At 27.1% G+C, this 22,697-nt stretch overlaps 2 protein-coding genes and 1 pseudogene across 3 annotated transcripts; 2 read left to right on the top strand and 1 right to left on the bottom strand.

Moving 5' to 3' along the window:
- Positions 1-620: 620 nt before the first annotated feature.
- On the top strand, positions 621-15,032 carry LOC113372488 (transcription factor Dp-1-like). 2 transcript variants are annotated; one of them, XM_026612824.1, is made up of 11 exons: positions 621-930; positions 8,209-8,321; positions 8,391-8,460; positions 8,526-8,629; positions 8,699-8,913; positions 10,780-10,951; positions 11,019-11,231; positions 12,487-12,635; positions 12,707-12,789; positions 12,854-12,937; positions 14,611-15,032. In XM_026612824.1, the coding sequence occupies exons 1-11, from the start codon at positions 885-887 to the stop codon at positions 14,826-14,828; spliced, it is 1,467 nt and encodes a 488-aa protein (XP_026468609.1). In that variant the 5' UTR covers positions 621-884; the 3' UTR covers positions 14,829-15,032. The 2 variants fall into 2 exon arrangements, with proteins under 2 accessions (XP_026468609.1, XP_026468608.1); XM_026612823.1 differs by having other exon boundaries at positions 10,777-10,951.
- Positions 15,029-20,148, bottom strand: LOC113372487 (serine/threonine-protein kinase RIO1-like). Its single transcript, XM_026612821.1, has 4 exons — positions 20,024-20,148; positions 18,751-19,938; positions 18,491-18,686; positions 15,029-15,201 (listed from the first exon to the last, which is right to left on the bottom strand). Exons 1-4 carry the CDS (start codon positions 20,078-20,080, stop codon positions 15,044-15,046), a joined length of 1,599 nt encoding a protein of 532 aa, XP_026468606.1. The 5' UTR covers positions 20,081-20,148; the 3' UTR covers positions 15,029-15,043.
- A 243-nt stretch (positions 20,149-20,391) lies between these two features.
- Positions 20,392-21,487, top strand: LOC113372884 (annotated as a pseudogene).
- The last annotated feature ends 1,210 nt before the right edge of the window (positions 21,488-22,697 follow it).

The following is a 22,697-nucleotide window of genomic DNA, read 5'->3' as shown; positions in this document are numbered from 1 at the left end:
TTATGAGTTTTATTTATTACAATGAGTGTAAAAATACTACAAAGAGTGCAAAAATACCACAATGAGTGTAAAAATACTACTATGAGAACAAAAATACTACAATGAGTGTAGAAATACTATAATGAGTGTATAAATACTACAATAAACGTGAAAAATACTAGAATGAGTATAAAAACGCCAAATTTAAAAATACTACAATAAATATAAAAATATTACAATGAATTTAATTCAACGTAAAAAGTTGACTCTCTATTGGCAAAATTTATATTATATAAAAATCGAATGGTAAATGATGAAAATCGAACTTGATGTCATATTTTGTAATAGAATTTAGTTAATTATCGTCCAGTTTGTGCCTAAAGAAGTTTCACTTCAAAAATGACAATCTAGTTCCTCCTTTTACCGTCGGTCTTCGCCTAGTCCAGTCTATTACCACCGCCTCTCTATGGCTATTCCTCTGAATTGTTTTCGCGGTCATTTCGTGTCCGTGTTGGCGCCATCTAGCACACGTGAGCCTCATTGGCCAATCAGCTGGTGAGTGTGTGCCAGCCGTAGTGTTTTTCAAGGCGCCAAGCTTATTTGTGGGACGATTTGCACGAAATACCCTTTTTTGACGTGCCACGTATGCGTCAAAAATGTGATCTCGGGCGATGTTTTTGGATAAAATCAAACTTTGAAATATTATTTACGACTGTGTCTGTGAATGGAACGATTTGGTGCAGTAATTTTAATTTGTTTGCCCGTTGAAAAATTATGCTCTCGGAGGCGCCATTTTGTTGATTTATGTGTGGTAAACAATATAGAGAAGCTTAGAATTAGCGGAAAAATTTAAATTATCGTGGTACTGTTGAGCATTACAGGCGCTTAGATTTTGCGTTAATAAAATGAATCAACAAAATACAATGAATCTGATTATTCAGGATGCAAACGGTGAGTGATATTTGTAGCACGTTCTTGACTTAGAAACAGAATCTTAGGGATTAAAATATACCTATACGAATTTATTATAAATTAAACAACTACTTATAAATTATCCAATAATATTCCAAAATTCTTAAACATTTATTAATATGTACTACAACTCAATATGCCTTTGCTAAAGCAAGTACTTCCACAAAAATTCCTTGCAATTTTCAAACAAATCATATAAGCAAAATATACTCTATTCATTGTAATAAAATTATATTTATCGTTTATCTTAATTTTATCTTATTATTTTATCCCAATCGATAAAATTGACCATTATTTTCGAAATACAAGATGGCTCAACTTTGTCAATGACATATTTGCCTTTTTGTTGACATCTGGACTTTGAAATATTTTTCATAAATATTTATTGACTATTTGAAAATTTATATTTACTAATCAAAATTATATTTTTAACGTTAATTTGGCGCAATCGTTGCTATAAACAATTTTGTTAAAATGGCGGGAAATGTGCAATTGTAATTGAACTTTTTGATATAATTGCGCAATGGTCGCTTGGGGGGAAACAATTTAACAAATATGATTTTTAGTTTTATTTAAATATAAATACAGTATAGCACAGATATTTTGGTATTTGCTGGTAATTCTGCTGTGTGGTTGATGTATATATATTATGCTCCCCCAGGGACTGAAGTTTCAAATTATATAATGGCATTTACACATGCACTTATAAGAATATTAAATTCTGATGTAATAAAATCTTAAAGGACATGCTATCAAGTTAAAATAAAAAGTTTTACATTTTTTGTTTGACATACAATTTTGTCATACTGAGTGAACATGAACAATTTTAATTTGAACTCTGATTTTGTCTTGGATTCATCGAAACAGTAATTAAAGTCTTTAAAGTTTTAATATTGCAACTGTTTTTAACATTTATTCTGCAAAATAGCATTTATTCTATAAAATCATTTTATTTATAATTTTTCAGGAACCCAAATAAATATTATAGAGTTATAGAATCATAGTCATCATATGAAAAATAAGACAATAAATATAAAATTGGCAAAAACTATATTAAGAATCGAACCACCAATACCCAACTTTGGTATTCATTTAGTAACTTCATAGATTTGTTTCAGGTGCCCATCCAATTATTAAATACAAACTTAGGTCAAGATAATACAGGAATTTAATTGACCTAGTCCTACTTCGGCATAAAAATATCTCCTATAAATTGGCCTTGAAATAATTCAATTCATCTACAAATATTTCTATTGGTCCAAACATATTCCTTCGTTTATATAAATATCCTTCTGGGCTTAAAAATATAGAATTGGCTTACTCGGTAGTGATATTTTTCTTCAAAATATTTTTCTCTGAATAGCATTAATAACTTAACAATATTTTGAAATTTTTGTATGTATTTTTAAATTTTTTTTAAACTTGAAATATCAAACAGCCAGACAAATTTTTGCTCTTATATTCTTTGCATTTGTCAAAAAAGTTAAAAATTAGTCTCTATATTTATTATAATAAATTTAAATTTTTATTATAGTAAAATATTTTGAAAGTATAAGATAAAATTATGAAAGTTTGTCATTTACGAAACTTGAGTGTATTTATACAATTGATTATTTTTTTTCCTGGAAACAACTATATTCAAAATTAACTCGTTAATGTTGCAGATTTTTCTTTGACGGTTCTTATAAATTGGACAATTCTAAATCATTGTGCATTGTAAAGATAGGTAATTTAGGTCAGTTTAATTAACTAAACAAATGTTAAAATTTCTTGTTGTTTAGTGCAAATGAAACCATAATTATTGCCAATAATAATATAAAAAGCAATATAAATTTATCGTAATTGGCCTTTTCATCAAGAACTCTCTATAATTGTATAATTTTATATATCGATTATAGTTTGCATATATTTTATAATCATTTGAGTTTGTATGAACTTGTAAAATTATTCATTTATCATTAAATAACAATTGAAGTTTTTGATAATATAAAGTAGCTAAAAATTATACTAGAACATTGTAATAATTGTGTCCTTGAAATACATTTTTCAAAAACATGAGGTAACAATTTAGTGTATCGAGGATTTTTATATGTTAACAATCATTTTCTATATTAGAATTAGAATAATCTCTTAAATTCTGTGAATTATTATTTTATCAGTTATTTGAAATGATTACAAATTTAATTTTTTGCAATAATTTTCTTTTTTATGTAATACATATTTTGTAGTATTTTTATCATTGAGGTTCAATGCTCCTGGTTAAATATATATATATATATATATATATATATATATATATATATATATATATATATATATATAGCCCCACGTACCGTAATTTCGCGATTCTTTTACTTTATAAATAGAAAATTATAATTATACTTTTAGTATAAGAATACTATGTTCTTTATATAGTTGCTGCAATGTGGGAAGATGATATATATATATATATATATATATATATATATATATATATATATACATATATATATATATATATATATACTAGATTATTATTATGAAACTATCAAGCATTTTACCAGTTTACAAATTCGCCAACTTTTAATGCAACTTGCCATCACACTTGAGTGCATTTTTTCCAAAAGATATTTTGAATTCAGCTATTAACAAAAAGTTTTAATTTTTGAAACTCGAGACAATTGTGTTATTATTTTTCAGAAATTTTATTTTAACTTTATTTAGTAATTTATTTTTTGAAACAGTAAATTCAAAGTTTAAATCAACAAAATCAATCACAATAACCGAAAAATGGTCAGAAATTTACAAAGTTTTATGTTGCACTTACTAAGCTCATAATTATTTTTTCTAACTTTTTGACGTTGAGTTCTGGGACACTATGTATATATCTTTATATGTATGACATATTCTACTACCTTGGACGTTATTTAGAATCTGTAGATTCCAAAAATGCTTTTGGTCTTTGTTTGTCTTTTAGGGCGTTTTACAATCTCTTTTAGGGCTTTCGGTAGAGTTTTCAGTAGCATTTTTGAGCCCTCGGTTGCATTTTAGAGTGCCTGTGGAACCTTATTGATGGTTAGGGGTCTTTTTAGAATTTCTGGGCCTTCTAGGGTTCCTTGGAGGCTCTTTAGGAAACATTTAGGTTGCCTGGGCTCTTGTAAGATTCTTTGGACGATTGTAAAAATAATAGTAAACTTGTGAGATTTTTTTTAACTCATATAAGATTTTTTGGACGCTTATAGGATTCAATGTAATATTGCAAGATTTTTTGGACTACTGTAAAAAACATTGGAAGCTTTTAAGATTCTTTGGTAGCATATAAGATTCTTGGGGCGGTTGTAAAAATATTTGGACGCTTGTAAGATTCTTTTGACAATTTGGTCGTAGAAATCTTTGGGTGCGCTCATAACATTCTTCGAATGTTTATAATATTCTATGGACGCTTGTAAGATTTTTTAGACATTTGTGAAAATCTTTGAGATGTACTTATGAGATTCTTTGGGCACATGTAAAAAAAATTCTATATTTATAAGATTCTTTGGGTGTTTCTAAAAATCTTTGGGCGCTTGTAAGATGTCCAAAGAATCTTACGAGAGCGCCTTGTAAGATTATTTATAGAATTTTGTTGTAGAAATCTTTGGATGTTTATAAGATTTTTTTTACGCTTGTAAGATTTTTGGACACTTGTAAAAAAAATCTTTGGACGGGCTTATGAATTTTTTGGACGGTTGTAAAAATCTTTGGGCGCTTGTAAGATTCTTTAGATAGTTGTTGAAATTTTTGGTGCACTTTTTGTTTCTTAGATTCTTTGGATTATAATTTTAAATATAATTATATTATAATGATTATAATTTTTAAAGTTATAGTTTATAATAAGATTCTTTGGGCTCTTGTTAAAATTTTTGGAAGTGCTTGTAAGATTATTTGGACCATTGTAAAATTCTTTGGATGTTTGTAAGATTCTTTGGACGCTTGTGAAAAATGTTGGGAGCTTCTAAGATTTTTTGGACACTTGTAAAAATCTTTGGACATGCTTATAAGATTCTTTGGATGTTTATAATCTTATAAACAATTTTAACGATTGTAAAATTCTTTGGGCGCTTGTAAGATTTTTTGGATGCTTGTAAAAATCTTGCGGTTAAAATATTTTCTTGGATTTTTGTGAGATTTTTTGGACGCTTGCAAGATTTAGTTGTAAGATATTTTGTTTTATAATCTTGGTCGTTTCTTACTTTGGAATTGGATCTATTTTGAGCTCCCCTTATATATTTTATAGCAATTGTTAATGCTTAAAGCCAATTCTTAACGTTTTAAATAATTGTTTATGTTTTGTGCTCATTGTACTCTTTGTTTTTAATAGTCCCGAATTTTCTATTAATTGCTAAGGAATTAAATATCGAATTCAAAATCGTTTCATTCAAAACTTTTATATCGGAAAGTATAAAAGTGTTTCCCAGGAAATGTAGTAAATTTTATCTAGTTTTACCCTATCTAACTGAAAACGAATGGTTCTATATGAAATTTTTGAGTTATTTGACAAAAACCAAAAAAAATGTCCCGAATTTTCTATTCAAAACTTTTATATCGGAATGTGTTTGTTTTCAAGTTTTTTGTACTCCTTTCATATTTTCTCATTTTTTATCCCTTCATAGGCTTTAGTTCGTGAAAATAGTTTTAGAGCTCTCCTTTAACACATCCCAAAGACTCTTCACTTTTAAATATAATACTGTAATCATTATTTACATATAGAAAAATCTTGAAGCGTTCTTTACAAAACCACTATATAATAATAATTGATTAAAATTAGCATGGTTTTTATTGAAATAAAATTACTAATTTTCTTCTAAATAATATGTCTGTACATATGAGTATGGAAATTGATAACATACACAGATTTTCTCCATTTGTTGTTTTATCAATGCACACAATCGAGGCGCGCTCGAGGTGAACACTTGTACATGTATGTTGGAGCTAAAAATATCATTTATTTATATAATATATAAAATATATATTAATATTATAAATTCAGTAATTAAAATGTCGAACATATTGGTACAATTCAAGCTTTTATTGTGATTTTGTGGGAGATTTCTGAGCGTCGCTGAAGATGTAGGGTTATGTTTGGTATGTCATCATTTTGTATACGGCGTAATTCGTGAGATCATATATATATATATATATATATATATATATATATATATATATATATATATATATATATATATATATTATATATATATATATATATATATAATTTATTTATTTATTTAATTTTTTATTAAAAATTTTAAATTGTTTTTCAATAGTCCGATAATTAAAAAAATACATAAGAATACAATAAATTGTTTTTAATTTGTATGAGTATAATAAGTTGTTTTCATATACTAATTTATATAGTATTTCTTGTTTCTTACCAAAATGCACTATTAAAATATTAAAATTTGCAAGACACAGACCAAAACCTTTTTAATTGATATTTTAATTAACACCGAAACATTATTACAATTATAAAACAAAAAATGATAACATTTTGCTGATAAAATATGTGTAATTGTATTCTTTATTTTAGAATTGTGGTGTTGAAACGTATAAATATTAAGTTCAAGTTTTTTTTTTAAAGAAATATTTAATTTATATAACATTTAGTATGTTTTATTAGAACAATTGTTGGTTCTAGCTTTTCTGTACTCTTCAATTTAACAAGTTCTTGTACATTTTTTTTAACCCTGAATTTCATCGATTTTTTTTATTTTCTAACATAATACATGAATCCTGATGAATCATGGGAGATCCTGATTAATTTTTTTTATTACTATATTTGTTACAATTGCTAAATAATTAACATCAAGTAACAGTAATGAACAATTATATAAATTTAATAAAAAGAACACAAAATAAAGGATAGACTTTTCAATAAAATGTTATCCGTAGTATGTTGACTTAATATAAAATAAAAGCAACTAATAATAATAATAATATTAATAAGTAAAATGAATAAAATTTCTGAATGATAAAAATAATATTAGAATAATAATGAAGTTGAATAAAAACACTAAGTGAAAGATAATAGTAAATATAACAAAATAATTAATTTATTATTATCCTGATTTATTTAAGTTTTAAAAAATATATATATTTACTTCTTTGTTTTTTATTTTCACTTTTTTTAATGTTAGCTCGAAGTTCAAATGAAATTATATAAATATAATAAATTTTATCGAGATTATAAGAATACAATAATAAACTCTTGATATTATTAACTCCTTTTATTTTTTTTGCTATTTATGACACGTTTTCTTCACTGAGACTTACAAAGAAATTACAAGAATATAATCATTTTTACGATATTATAAGAATAAAATAAATTGTTTATGGAATCTCAAATCCTATGTATTTTTAGTAACGTATGTATTTCAACTACAAATTATTCAAAATTTTAATATCAAAGTGTATGAAACAGTTTTTAATAGATTTTAATAAATTTTATCTAGTTTTTGCTAATGCAAACAAATTATAATGTCCGGAATGAAAATTAAAAGTTATTTGAAGAAAAGTAAAAAAATGAACTCTTTATATTATTAACTCCTTTCATTTTTTTTTTGCTATTTATGACACGATTTCTTCGAAAATTATAAGAAAAAGAAATTATATACAAGAATATAATTTTTTTACGATATTATAAGAATAAAATAAACTGTTTATAGAATCTCAATTACTATGTATTTTTAGTAACACAGCAAAAGGCATTATTTAAATTTTAGAAACACAATTCATATGCCTTTTTGGTTTTGTACATTTTTAATGATTGAAATGATTTAAAAATAGATTTAGTCGATGATTTTACTTGATTAATTCTGTATAAAATAATAAATTTTTCTTAATTTGCCAATATATTATTGTATTTAACGTTTTATATATCGTGTTCTTTAATTTACTAATTTTATATTTATTATTTTTTGTGGATTCAAAAATTCATTAATAATTTTATTGATATAATATATAGTAGACAATTCTATATATGCTCGCTAATAATTTAATAATAATTTCTGTATAAAACGATTTAGTTTTTTTTTAATTCCTTTTGTTTTCATAAACTATTTTTTTATTCATAAAACGTTATCAAACTAACTAATTTAAGGATTGATCAGTTTTTAGGGTAAACTAGTTTTAACTTGTATAACAAATTTCTTATTTTATTTTTTTATTATAGAAAAGGTTTCAAAATAAATTTTTGCATATTTGTTATATATATAAATATGTTTTTTTTTTGTGTTTTAGGCCAACAAAAAATTATTAAAGTCCTGCATAGTGGTGGAACTGGAAAACAATTGGTAACTGCTTCGGCAGTACAAAATATGCTATCAGCACAAAACAACCAAGAAATTGTACAAGTAATAAAAATATAAAATTTTATACTTTATTTTTAAATTGCAATTTATATTTGTGTATTTTTTGTTCAGAATTCTGCTGGGAGTGCTGCAACTGCTCAAGTCATACGTAAAGTAAATATACAAACAAAAAATGGACCAAGTAAGTAATAATTGATATAGAAAAATGTATTTGGTTGTATAATGCATTTTTTAAAATTGTTTCAGGGGTTGTTACGTTGCCAGTTCAACAAACCAGCAATGTAAATACACCGATCAAGAGGACACCACAACTTGTACAAAAAACTTTGAAGTTAACACCTCAACAACTGGTAAAAACTAAAACCATTGAAAAACTTGAAGATATATTATTTTATTTTTTTATCTTTATCATTTATTAGGCTGCCTTGAAAATGGTGCCAATGAAAACCCAACAAAAAGTAGTTACAGTACAATCAAATCAAATGAATAACAGTTCGTTAAATGCATCGGACATTGCTATGCAAAATAATGTACAAGTGACTCCAAATGGTGTAAAGATAATTTCACCAGGAATACTGGATCACACAGGGTCCAGGAAAAGACACGAGCCTGAAAATGATTACACACCCGAATAGTGAGTACAATGATAATTGATACACTAAAAAAAATTTTAATGTTATATACAATAGAGTCAAAATATAAAAGTTTCTTTTTGACTCGTTTTATTCAAAATTTCAATATTCAAGTGTATATGAAAGTTTTTACTAGATTCTAGTAAATTTTATCTAGTTTTTGCTAATGTTAACATATTATAATGTCCGGAATGAAAATTAAAAGTTATTTAAAGAAAAGTAAAAAAATGTACTAAATCCATGTAAATATATTGCAAGTTATAGAAGTACTAAAGTCCGCATTTCAACTACAAATTATTCAAAATTTTAATATCAAAGTGTATGAAAGAGTTTTTACTAGATTTTAGTAAATTTTATCTAGTTTTTAATAAAATAAATAAATTAGAGACCCCAAATAGAAATTTCAGAATTATTTAACAAAATCTAGAAAAATCCATATCGCATTAGAAATTGCATACTAAAGTCTGCATTTCAAGTACGAATTGTTCAAAACTTTAATATCCAAGTTTATTAAACAGTTTTTACTAGATTTTTACTAATATAAATAAATAAATTAGAGACCCGAAATCAAAATTTCAGAATTATTTAACAAAATTCAGAAAAATCCATAAATCCTATTAGTAATTGCATTCTAAAGTCTACATTTCAACTACGAATTGCTCAAAATTTTAATATCAAAGTGTATGAAGCAGTTTTTACTAGATTTTAGTAAATTTTATCTAGTTTTTAATAATGCAAATAAATTAAAGTCTCCAAATAGAAATTTCCAAATTACTTGACAAAATATAGAAAAATCTTTATATCCTATTAGTAATTCCATACTTAAGTCTGCATTTCAAGTATGAATTGTTCAGAATTTTAATATTGAAGTGCAATAAACAATTTTTACTAATTTTAGTCTTTTTTTTTCTAGTTTTAGTAATGTAACTAAATTAAAGTCTCCAAATCGAAATTTCCAAATTATTTGACAAAATTTAGAAAAATCCATACGCTATTAGTAATTACATACTAAACTTCGCAATTCAAGTACGAATTGTTCAGAATTGTAATCTTGAAGGGCAATTAACAATTTTTAATAATGTAAATAAGTTAGAGACCTCAAATTAAAATTTCAGAAATATTTGACAAAATCTAGAAAAATCCATATCCCATACTAATAAAGCCTGCAATTTCCACTGCGAATTCTACTAAATTTCAATATCAAAGTGTATGAAACAGTTTTTACTAGATTTTAGTATATTTTATCTTGTTTTCAGTAATATAAATAAAGTGCCCAAATTGAAATTTTCTAATTCTTTGACAAAATCTAGAAAAATTCATGTATCGTTTTAGTAATTACATACTAAAGTCTACATTTCGACTGCGAATTGCTCAAATATTTGATATTGAAGTGCTATTCACAGTTTTTACTAAATTTTAGTAAATTTTATCTAGTTTTCATTGATGTATATAAAATAAAGTGTCCGGACCAAAATTTCTAACATATTCAAAAAAATATAAAAAAAATGTCTAAAGTTCACATATTGTTAAGAAATATATTACCAGAAAATAAATGTTCCAACAAGTTTTATTCAAAATTTTATTATATAAGTGTATAGAAACACGTTTATACCAGATTTTAGTAAATTTTATCTAGTTTTTATTGATGTATACAATTTGAAATGTTCAGGATGAAAATTTTAAGTTATTTTAAGAAATGTAAAAAAATCTACCTAGCTAATTTAGCTAACTATTTCAATATCACATGTATACTGATTTTTAAAATTAGTAACATAAATTCGGTAAAAAAATCCGGGTATAGAAGGGTATTTTTACTTGCCATGTTAAGATAAAAGATGTATTTATTATTTTGTTTTTTTTTTCAGCAGCAGTAACACAAAACGTAGGAAAACAGATAAAGTCGGCAAAGGTCTTCGTCATTTTTCTATGAAAGTTTGTGAAAAAGTCCGAAACAAAGGCACAACATCTTATAATGAAGTCGCTGATGAACTTGTTACTGAATTTACATACGGCTTACATGGCGGCAGTCCTGAAAGCCAAGTAAGGAAAAAAAACATAATTTTATTATCATTTTATTGGTGTTTATTTAAATTTTATTTTGTTCTAGCAATACGATCAAAAGAATATTCGCCGAAGAGTGTACGACGCTCTGAACGTCTTGATGGCCATGAATATTATCTCAAAAGAAAAAAAAGAAATTAGGTGGTTGGGATTACCTACAAATTCTGCAGAGGAATGCAGACTTCTGGAAAAAGACAAAATGAAACGTCTCGAAAGAATTAAAGGCAAAACACAACAGTTACATGATCTCATATTACAGGTAAATAATAATAATAATAGTAATAATAATAGATAAATGAGGTTTATTAACTTCCCAAAGGAGAAGTTTATGTTTTCATCAAAAAATCCGATTCGCTAATTTTATGTTTTCTCGACGTTTCAAGCCATTCTGAATCGAATGAGACCAACATTTGGAAAAAGTATGTGTGTGTGCGTGTATGTGTGTGTGTGTGTGTGTGTGAACAGATTTTTTGCCGTAAATCGACGTTTTCTCGAAAACGGCTGGGCCGATTTCAAAAATTTAAAAGCCGTTCGATGTATCTCGACGAGAACTATTGTTTGTCAGTTTTGTGCGACGATCGGCCAAGTCGTTTCTTTATAAATCGCAGAAAAGTAAAAAAAATTTCGTCCACGTTTTAGCCTGCAATTCTGAATCGATTCTGAAAATTCAAAAACCATTCGATAGATATTGGTTAGGAATCGTGCTGATTAGTTTTTGGTAGAGATCGGCCGGGCCGTTTTCTTGTAATAAAGTTTAAAAAAAAAAAAATCGACGATTTTTATGATTATTTTTTTGACGGTAGATACCATAGTCTTCTAGATCATACTAAAATATTACGGCCCTACGACAACTGGTTCAGCTTTAAAAATTCGTCAAAGTTTGCAAAAATTGGTATCGTTTTTTTGGCATTTGTCAAAATTAGACCTTTGATCGACGTTTTCTCAAAAACGTCTGAACCGATTTCAGAAATTTAAAAGCCATTTGATGTATATCAATGAAGACTATCGTTTGTCAGTTTTGTGTGACGATCTGCCAAACCGTTTCTTTGCAATTTGAAAAAAAGTGTTAAACTTTTCGTCCACATTTAAGCTCATTCTACCGACTCGATTTTAAAAAATCAAAAACTGTTCGAAAGATATTAGTTGGGAATGGTACTGATTAATTTTAGGTGAAAATCTACCGAGCCGTTTCCTTGTAATTAACTGTTGAAAAATAAATTTAAGCCGATTTTCATGGAACTTTTTTTTGGCGATATACATCATGGTCTTATAGAACTTACTGTAATATTACGGCCTTACGACAAGTAGTTTAATTTTAAAAATTCGTCAAACTTTGCTAAAATTATTATCGTTTTTTTTAAAGTAGGATTGATGAAGTATATTATTTACACATTTTTTTTGATTAAGTCGATTATTTACACATATCAGGAAGTTCATGTAACTTGCCTCAAGGCTAAATACCAAACTAACTAGATAAATGAGGTTTATTATATTTTGGTTTATGTCATTTTCAGCAAGTGTCTTTCAAAAGTTTAGTTGAAAGAAATAAAAGAGCCGAGGAACGGGGCCACACTCCGCACGCGAATTCAACTATCGAATTGCCTTTTATTATTGTTAATACTGATAAGAAAACAAACATAGATTGTAGCATATCAAACGACAAGTAAGTATGATTTTATGAAATATTTATATATAATTCTATTACTTATTAATGTGTTTTATGGTTTGTTTTAGATCTGAATATTTATTCCATTTCGAAGACAAATTTCAAATCCAGGATGATATTGAAATATTGAAGCGAATGGGTTTAGATTTAGGTAAGTGCATGCTGCTAATAAATTTGTTAAACATATACAATGTGTCTAATTAAAATTGTTTTAGGTTTAAGCAAAGGTGAATCTACGGAAGAAGATATCGCTAAAGCTAAGACAATGGTGCCCAAATCATTGGAGTCTTACATAGAAGGTAATAAACCCTAGACAATGATAATTGATACACTGATATATATATATATATATATATATATATATATATATATATATATATATATACTAGCTGACCCGGCAGACGTTTTGCCATAAAAAATATGCCTAAATTGATAAAAAGTGCAAATAGATCTGATTCTTTGACAAATAGTGAAAAACTTGTTATAATTTCCAAATTTATTTGAGATTTCATACTTCAAAAATTAATTCATTCGCATCATAGTTTTTTGTTTATTATACTTGTCATGTTATTATATATGTCAATAAAATTTTCTTTCAAATATTATTTATTTAAATAAATTAATAATTATTTTAAATCATCAATGAATAATTATATAATTGTTAAATTCATAAGTTTGGCTAATCAACACAGGAATATTGTGGAAATAAATATTTTTTTACATAAAGATCTGATTTTTGACATTTGCATTTTATTTCAAATTAATTATAATTGTCAAAATATTTTCTTTTCGGTCAAAATTTGATATAATATGATATAATGTTTAGTTTGTCTAGTTTGTTTTTGTCAGATTCCAATGATACCCTCAGATATCGTTTATTTGCTTCTTATTGAAGTAAGTCGTTAAACATTTTTGTGTGAAATGTCAAAATTTTGTTTGATTAATTTTAAATTCAATATGCCGCTTTTTTATTGTGATCTCTGATCTATAATGTTTTGATGAAGTTTTGGTTTCCGAAATAATTTGGTAAGCTAATCAATTAAATCTAAATCGTAAATCTATTTATATCATTATTTTCATAAATATTGACAAATGACATTTATTTTTTTTACATGTCAACATTTATTTAAATTTTTAAGCATTGTTTTTTAATTAGATTTAAAACTATAAACAGTGATTTTGAATATAGCATTTCATCAAATTTGGATTTAAATGTTGGATATTTCTATATATGTACATGTTTTTGAATTTTATTTTTGGAAATGTCAATTTTTTTTTTTTCAAAAATTATATATCAAAATTTCCTTAAATTTTGACATTTGTCATTTTAGTGATTTTTTTTTTTTGGTCATTTTCTGTCAAAAATTTTAGAAATTTATAAAAATTATATATTTATATTTCAAATTTACTTTTCAAAATTTCCTATAACCTAAGTTGGATATATATGCACACGATGAGCCAATAAAATTTAAAATCGGTTCAGTAGTTTGGCCGTCCATCGCGAACCAACATCGTGACACGAGATTTATATATATATAGATATATATATATATATATATATATATATATATATATATATATATATACTAGTATTGAAACAGATTGTATGTTTCCAAAAATGCACAATTCGATTTTGATGAAACTTGACATACATTGTTACTATACTTCAATAAATATTTGACCAAAATTCAAAGTTGAAACATTCAATAGTTTCTGAGATACACTCAGACGTGAGAACGCTGTTATCGGCATCAAAAGTAATTGCGCGAAATTTGAAATGAATCTTATTAATCGGGCATTTGAAACTAAATTTGGCATTACAATTGCATTATGTTTTGTAAAAATATAATAATAATAAGAATATACTAAATAATATTGTATTATAATAAATATATGGTAATAAACTAGGTTAAACCTGGTAATCTATACCTATAGGTAATTATTTGATTTCCATGTGTCTTTATCTCCTTAGAGCTTGGTCGAGGTATAAGGCCCGAAGACTATCTGATGCCCGTCTACGACGACGAGTGTGATGATAACATCGTAGAAATCCCAGAAAACATGCTCTATTCGACAGGCGTCGAAGACTTAATCGAATCCAGTTTAGGACTAGACGAAGAACGATCTCTATCAGAAGTGGACGACGAAGAAGAGTCCGAGGAGAGCGGTAGTGATGTTGAAATCAACTAACAAACCAAGTGCTATATTAAGAGTATAAATTACAATATTAAGTTTAAAGAAACAATAACTAGAGTTCAAAAATTGTTCAAGTTTATATTTTGCCGAGGGGGGGAGGATTTCAGACGCCATTAATGTAAACTTGTCAACTTGAACATGTTATTTTATTTAATATACTTTATTATTATATAATAAACTGTTTAATATCAGAGAGAACATTGTTGTTATTATTTTTTCTTATTTGACTTCTCTTTTCTTTTCTTAACGTGCTTTTTCATTTTAGTTTGCCTCTTCTCGGCTTGAGCTTCTTTAACAGCCTTTTTTCGGAGTTTTTTGCTTTCTGGAGTCTCATGCGCCGGCCGAGCGCTGTTTTTGAATTTGGATCCTAAAAAACAAAGGTAAGCATGTCACATTTTAACATACTATATAGTCCAGTCATTTGGTTAAAAAAAGGCTGTTGCCGGTATAGTACTTTCGGGGTAGGGAATGCAATACCGATGGAAAATTTCAATACCGGTATTTCGGTAATTTTTCATTTTAAAACCGGAATACCGGTAAATTACCGGTATTTTTAACTTCCCGTAGGGCAAGTTATAGTAATCGCAAAAAAATCGAAAATGAAAATTTTTGCATTTCTCGACGTTTCAAAGGTTTCTGAATATTTTGGCATACCTTAGAAAAAATAGATGTATGTGTGCGTGTGTGTGTGTGTGTATGTATGTGTGGATACAAATTTTCGTCCACGATTTCGGGAACACGGATCAACCGATTTGAATAATTCAAAAAACATTCGATTCGTATTGATAAGGAGACGTGCTGATTAGTTTTTGGCGAAGGTAGGTCTAGCCGTTCCGAAGATACGGGGCAAAAAGTGCCGAAAACGGTAACTCAGTTTTTAAGAGAACGGAGCGTCCGATTTGAATAATTCAAATAACATTTTACTTATATTGACAAGGTGAAGAAACGGCCAAATTTTCATAAAGGCAGGTCTAGCGGTTTCGGAGATCTAATGAAAAAAGTAAAAAAAAATGCCATTTGGCGGTCAAAAATGATAATTAGACTTATGCACATCAAATTATCAGATATTTTATAAAGATTTTAACGATAAATATGAATTTGGTTTACAGTCCTATGGGTTCCGTACCAATGTTTACGCGTTAGACGGCGACGCGGCGCTTACGCGCTTTGATATTTCGTCTTTATGCAGTTAAAGCAGTACGATTGCTTTGAAAAAAAATTTAGATCTTCCAAAATATGTCAAAATAAAGAAAACATTTTAAAAAAAAAAAAAATTAATTTTTTTTTTTTTTTTTTTTAATTTTTTTTTTATAAAAAAGTAATTTTTGGTCCAATTTATAGTTTCTCAAAAATCTTATTTTTTTGAAGTAATTTTTTTTTCAAAAATGTTAATCGTTTAAAAAAAAAAAATTGGTACGGGAAGTTCCAGCAATTTGCCTTAAGGCACGATGCCTTAATTGCCTTAAGACAGAATTCCACTTACAGCTAGTTATTATCTTCAACAAACGTAAACAAAATTGAAAGTTACTAGTACAAATATAAAAAAAAAAATTCTATACAACTACAACTATATTTAACTAAACAATAATAACAATAAGTTTATTTTTTTAAATAATGATTTAACAAAAGTATATCCAATTTAATTAATTCATTATCACTATCGAGTATATTGAGTACTTTTCATCAAAAACAAACTTATGAGTAAAAAAGATCAAAAACTCATAAAAGATCATATTACATTATTATTATAATAAACTGTATTGTCTGTGTCCGATGTGTTAAATTAGCATAATCTTCAATATTTTAAAATAATAATTTCTCTACACTAATTTAAGATTGGATACTTTGTCGAGATAAATAATATAAGTTACTATAATTGTTGAGCATTGTTATTTAAAACAATGTGATGCTTCTATAGTATTTTCAAACTTCGAAACGTTGTCGAAAAATAATATTTTATAATTGTAATAAGAAGCAAACATATTTAATAATTATCATAATTATTATGTATAAAGTTAGAAAAAATAAAGATTACGCAGGGGTAATCTCTAATAAAATATTTTGACGCAAATATCACTTAAACAATCGTTACATTTTTACATAAGATGAAACAAACACCATTATCTATCAGTCCAATTCTGTTTATTGTAAGACGATATGAAGCCCTTAGTAAAGCAATAATTATTCAGTTTAATAACGAGTTGAGATAATATTTGACAATTGTTTATCCTATAAAATCACTTGAAGATATAGCTGTTTATGCGATTATGGAATTTAACGATAAATTTGTTCCGAGAAATTTAAACTTTAGTGTATTGTGTATCAAATAGCGCTTACGTAAAAATACCGAAAATATCGGTATTTTTGGGATTATTACCGGTAAAAATCGGGCGGTTTACCGGTAATTCGGTATACCGGTATTGCATTCCCTACTCCGGGAATTCTAAAAATTGGTGATCTTATAGTTTTCTAGGTGTTCTACGAATTTCAACTTTGCGACCTCGAGTTTTTGCGCGTTTCTTTTAAATATCTCCTTTCCGGCTCATTCCACGATAAAAGTAGCTTTGAACGAATTAAACTAGATAAAATTTCCTACAATTTATTCAATAACTGTTTTTTAGTAAAATTAATAGTTTCAGAGTACGGGCGCCTCAAAGTCTTTGCTGCTCTCGCCGCCATATAGGATCTCGGTGTCAATTTTGGACATTTTCTAACATTTCTTTAAATATCTTGGAAATTTTTCTACGGTCGCTAAGTTTTATATACTTCAATAAATACTATATAAAATTTACTAAAACCTGGTATAACCTGTTATTTACACTTGCATATTGAAATTTTGAATAATTCGTAGTTGAAACGCTGACTTTGGTATCTCTATAACTTGGAATACATTTTTTTACTTTTCAAATAACTTTTAATTTTCATTCCGGACATTATAATATATTAATATTAATAAAAACTAGATAAAATTTACTAAAATGTAGTAAAAACTGTTTTATGCACTTTGATATTGAAATTTTTGAATAATTTGTGCGAGTTGTAATGATTATAATAATATATTAAATTATAAACTCCCAACATATAAAAATATATCAAATTTATTGACTATAAAAAATATTACGATATGAAAAATATACAATGACAAGTCCAATTGTTTTCTCTCAATCATCACCAGCCTGCTTGATCCCCACAAATTCATAGCCGAAATGCGAATTTTAGTATTTTTACGTAGATTTAGGACATTTTTTTACTTTTCTTCAAATAACTCTTAATTTTCATTCCGGACATTATATGTTTGCATTAGCAAAAACTACATAAAATTTATTAAAATCTAGTAAAAACTGTTATATACGCTTTGATATTGAAATTTTGAATAATTTGTAGTTTAAATGCAGACTTTGCTATTTCTATAGCTTACAATACATGGTTTAAGACATTTTTTAATTTTAGTCAAATAACTTTTAATTTTCATCCCGGACATTATAATATGTTTGCATTAGTAAAAACTAGATGAAATGTACTAAAATCTAGTAAAAACTGTTATATACACTTGGGTATCAAAATTTTGAATAATTTGTAGTTGAAATGTGGACTTTAATAGAAATCTGATGTGGCTAGTATTTTTACTATAGAGTGTTAATAATACAATTATTTACCTTCTTCACAATTGTCTGTGCCTGATTCACTGTCGCTTCCACTATTTAATTCGTCTTCACTTGTTGTACCTTCATCTAGAATGACAGGTTTTTCATTTGTAGCAGATAAGTCCGGTTTCAGACCAGAAAGTGTGTGATAAACTAAGTTTGCCCCTCCGGACTTAGCTAAGTTTATATCTCTTTCGTAATCTACAACCTAAAAGCAACACATTGTTAAAAAAAAAAGCAAGTTAAAATAATACTGATTCTGTTTCAATTACCTCTGTTAATGTTTGTGGAATGTAGGAGTTTTTGAAAACTTCATCATCTACTTGTTCTTCTGCTGTTACGTCTCTTTGAGAAGCCTTTAAAGATATCTTCTCTAAATATTCTTCCATATTTTCTTCGTTTATTGTAGGGTCAGTAATAAAATCAAAAAGTTCCTTCACCAGCATCACTGCAACTTTGTTTTTCTTAAAGAAATCAGTGATATTAGAACAATCTTTGCGTAAAAACTCCAAAGCATGTGGGTGATCATGTTCTACTGATTGTGATACGTCAATAATAATAATCTTGCCTTTGTGGTATAACAAATTAAATTCTGAAAGATCTGCATGGACAAGTTTGCATTTATTATACATTGTCCACATCATTACAACAATATCATGGTAAAGTTCTCTTGCTTTTGTTTCAGTCAACTCAGCATCTTTCAGTTTCTGCGAAGGCCAACCGTCCACACCTATAAACTCCATCAAAAGCACATGACTTCTGAGTAAAATCGGTTCGGGAACAGGTAAACCAACACTTTTCATTCTTGTTAAATTCCTCATTTCTTTCTCAGCCCATGTGTTAACCATTTTGCGTGGGTTGTGTCTGCAATAACCGTGACGAAACCGGAATTCACCGGTTACATACTTGTCACGGTCTTTAAAAACTAGAATGGATGTTTTGTAGATTTTAATTGCGTATTCTGAACCATCAGAAGAAGTTGCGTGGTAAACATTAGCTTCTTTGCCTGTTGATATACAACCGTTGATTTCTGTTATAGCACCACGGTTTAGGATTTTGAACAAAATCATCCTGGTTCTAGGGTCCATGACTTGTTCAACTGTAGCACGATCGTTTTTATCTTTTTTTCTAAGCCTGGAAGCATCGTATTTTCTATTGTTTTCTATTAAAGTGTTGACAACATGTCCGGGCAAAGAGGGCCCTTCGTATTTTTCTAAATTGATTTTGTTGGTGAACTTTTTAAAGACGTTTTCTTGGGGTTGATAGCTTGTGAGTTTGGTGCTGTTGTGGGAGTTGACGTGATTTGAATCATTTGTTTGGTAAAGTGCATGTGATTTTTGGTAATCTACAGAAGTCTCCCAGGTGTCATACTCTTCGTCTGAGGAGTAATCGTTTTCGTCATCGTTTGATATATATTCGTCTACATCACATTTTAATTTGTGCAAATCTTTAGATAGATCCTAAAATAATAATAAAAATTGGAAAGTAATTATAAAAAACTTGCAAGACGAACTATTAAATTTATTGAATACATAGTATAGTTACATTTAGCTTGTTGTCGGGTATTATTGAACTTTCATCATCACTAAATTGATGTTCCATTTTTATTAAAATACTTTTATAATTAACAAATTAATATATTATTTTTGTTTTGTGAAGTTAACCTCAACTGTCACATGTTTTTAGAACATGCACCATAGACACTAATATTTTTGTTCGATGGATTGGAAACGTCATGCTAATGTTGGTATTTGACAGCAACGCAAACGAAGTATCTATGTCTTGACAGTTGGTAGTTTGATTATTTTGACAATCAAACATTCTTGTAAAAATGCATTTAAATAAATCTCAAGTATTATTTAATTTAAAGTATTATTATTAAAATAAATATATATGTGTATAATAGTTTAAAAATGTGTTCTAAAAAGCGCAGTGTTTTACGTGTGATTTTACCAATATTATGTGCCATGTTTGTGATATACATTTTGCTGTACATAAAATACAAAAACACTTTCATATCAAAACCGCCATTAAATAATTTAAAAATAGTAAATAAATATATTACAATAACCCCTGATATTATTATAGCATGTGTGGTTTGTGGGGATCGTTTAAACGAAGCCTTAACAATGCTCAAATCAGCAATAGTATTTTCAATGAATGCAAGACTCAAATTTATAATATTTGCTGAAAACAATTTACTTTTTGACATAGACAAGGTGCTGAATAAATGGACTGTCAATACAACTTTGAGCTACGAGTTGAAAAAACTATCGTTTCCTATTAAAAATAATAAAGAATGGAAAAATTTGTTTAAGCCTTGTGCAGCACAACGACTGTTCCTACCAGATTTGTTAACAGACATTGATTCTGTACTGTATGTAGATACTGATACTATTTTTATGGCGCCTTTGTATATCACTTGGAATCTTTTTAAAGAATTTAATGCAACACAACTAGCCGGTTTATCACCTGAGCACGAGGATCCAAATGTCGGTTGGTACAATAGATTTGCAAAGCATCCTTATTATGGAAAACTTGGAGTTAATTCTGGAGTTATGCTCATGAATTTAACACGCATGAGACACTTCCAATGGTCCAAATATGTGCTACCCATTTACCAAAAGTATAAAAACAAAATATCGTGGGGCGACCAAGATATAATCAACATCATATTCCATTACCAGTCTGATAAACTTTTATGTATTTCCTTGTCTTTTCAACTACAGACCAGATCATTGTATGTACATGAGCGTTTGTAACCCACAAAAACCTTATGAAGGTGTTATTGTGTTACACGGGAATAGAGGTTACTTCCATTCCTTAAAACAACCCATATTTCATACAGTTTATGAAGCAATGGCCAATTTTGATATAACAAGTGATCCGTATCAAAATTTCTTGGCGGTTGTTGAAAAGTTTGTTGAAACTAATTCAACTACAAATTGTGGAAGAGTTAAAGATCTATTCTTGACTTATGGTAGAAAATATATTAAAAATAATTCATGATAATAGGAATAAATTGAAGTGAAAGTGCAATTGAAATACTCATTGGTGTTTATATAATAAATTATTAAAATTGAATAAGAAAAAATTACTTAAAATGCATAATTCAGGATATAGTTTTGTATTGAAAAACTTTATGATAAATGTGATATGCAAATAGTTTTAACTTTTAAGTATTATAGACTTATGAAAAGTGTTTTAATTATATAAATTCATTAAAGTTTGCATTAATGGGCTGTGCTGTTTCTTAGGACACTCATTGTGTAAGTAATTGTTTTTATTTTTTTAATAAATATTTATGTATGTAAGTTGTGTGTTTCAGATTTTAAAGTTTGACGACTTTTTTCGTCATATTTTTGTTCCAAAAGTTGAAAATTGGCAAATGCATTTGTATAGAGAATTTTATAAGCTTCTTAACTATATAAAATAATATTTATGTAATCCAACAAGTTTTTGCACATTTTAAATAACAGTCAAAAAACGTACGACATTTTGTTTGCAAAATTGTATGATTTTAAAGTTTGACGACTTTTTTGTCATGTTTTGTTCCAAAAGTTAAAAATTGATAAGTGCAGTTTTGTAGAGAATTGTATAAACTTTTTATCTATATAAAATAAACTATATGTATTTAAACAAGTTTTTGCACATTTTAAACTTTTGTCGAAAAACGTACAAACATTTTGCTAGCAAAGTTATACGATTTTAAAGTTTGACGATTTTTTACGTCATGTTTTTGTTCGAAAACTTGAAAATTGGTAAATGTAGTTGTATAGACAATTTTATAAGCTTTTTATTTAGATAAAATAAAATTTATGCATTTAAACAAGTTTTTACACAATTTAAACTTTTGTTGAAAAACGCACAAACATTTTGTTTGCAAAGTTATACGATTTTAAAGTTTACCGACTTTTTTCGTCATGTTTTCGTTCCAAAAGTCAAAAAATTGGTAAATGCAATTAAGTAGAGAATTTTATAAGCTTTTCAATTATATAAAATGAAATTTATGTACTTTAACAAGTTTTTACAGAATTTGAACAAATATGAAAAACAAACATTTTACTCGCAATGTTATACGATTTTAAAGTTTGACGATTTTTTTCGTCATATTTTTGTTCCAAAACTTAAAAATTGGTAAATGCACTTGTGTAGAGAATTTTATAAGCTTTTTATCTAGATAAAATAAAATCAGTGTACTTTAACAAGTTTTTGCACA

The sequence above is a fragment of the Ctenocephalides felis genome, unplaced genomic scaffold (genome assembly GCF_003426905.1).
Source record: "Ctenocephalides felis isolate EL2017-DRISC unplaced genomic scaffold, ASM342690v1 CF-g0.4_SCAFFOLD_01604, whole genome shotgun sequence".
NCBI lineage: Eukaryota > Metazoa > Arthropoda > Insecta > Siphonaptera > Pulicidae > Ctenocephalides > Ctenocephalides felis.
The sequence above is the reverse complement of the archived record's forward strand: the minus strand, read 5'-3'. Positions and strand labels throughout refer to the sequence as shown.

Excerpts from the sequence above, each read along its gene's own strand:
- LOC113372488 (XM_026612823.1), top strand. The coding sequence starts at position 885 with ATGAATCAACAAAATACAATGAATCTGATTATTCAGGATGCAAACG. Across the intron at positions 931-8,208 it reads GATTATTCAGGATGCAAACG|GCCAACAAAAAATTATTAAA; the intron begins GTGAGTGATATT and ends TTTGTGTTTTAG. Across the intron at positions 12,636-12,706 it reads TGTAGCATATCAAACGACAA|ATCTGAATATTTATTCCATT; the intron begins GTAAGTATGATT and ends GGTTTGTTTTAG.
- LOC113372487 (XM_026612821.1), bottom strand. The coding sequence starts at position 20,080 with ATGGAACATCAATTTAGTGATGATGAAAGTTCAATAATACCCGACAAC. Across the intron at positions 18,687-18,750 it reads TTCCACAAACATTAACAGAG|GTTGTAGATTACGAAAGAGA; the intron begins GTAATTGAAACA and ends TGTTGCTTTTAG. Across the intron at positions 15,202-18,490 it reads CACAGACAATTGTGAAGAAG|GATCCAAATTCAAAAACAGC; the intron begins GTAAATAATTGT and ends TTTGTTTTTTAG.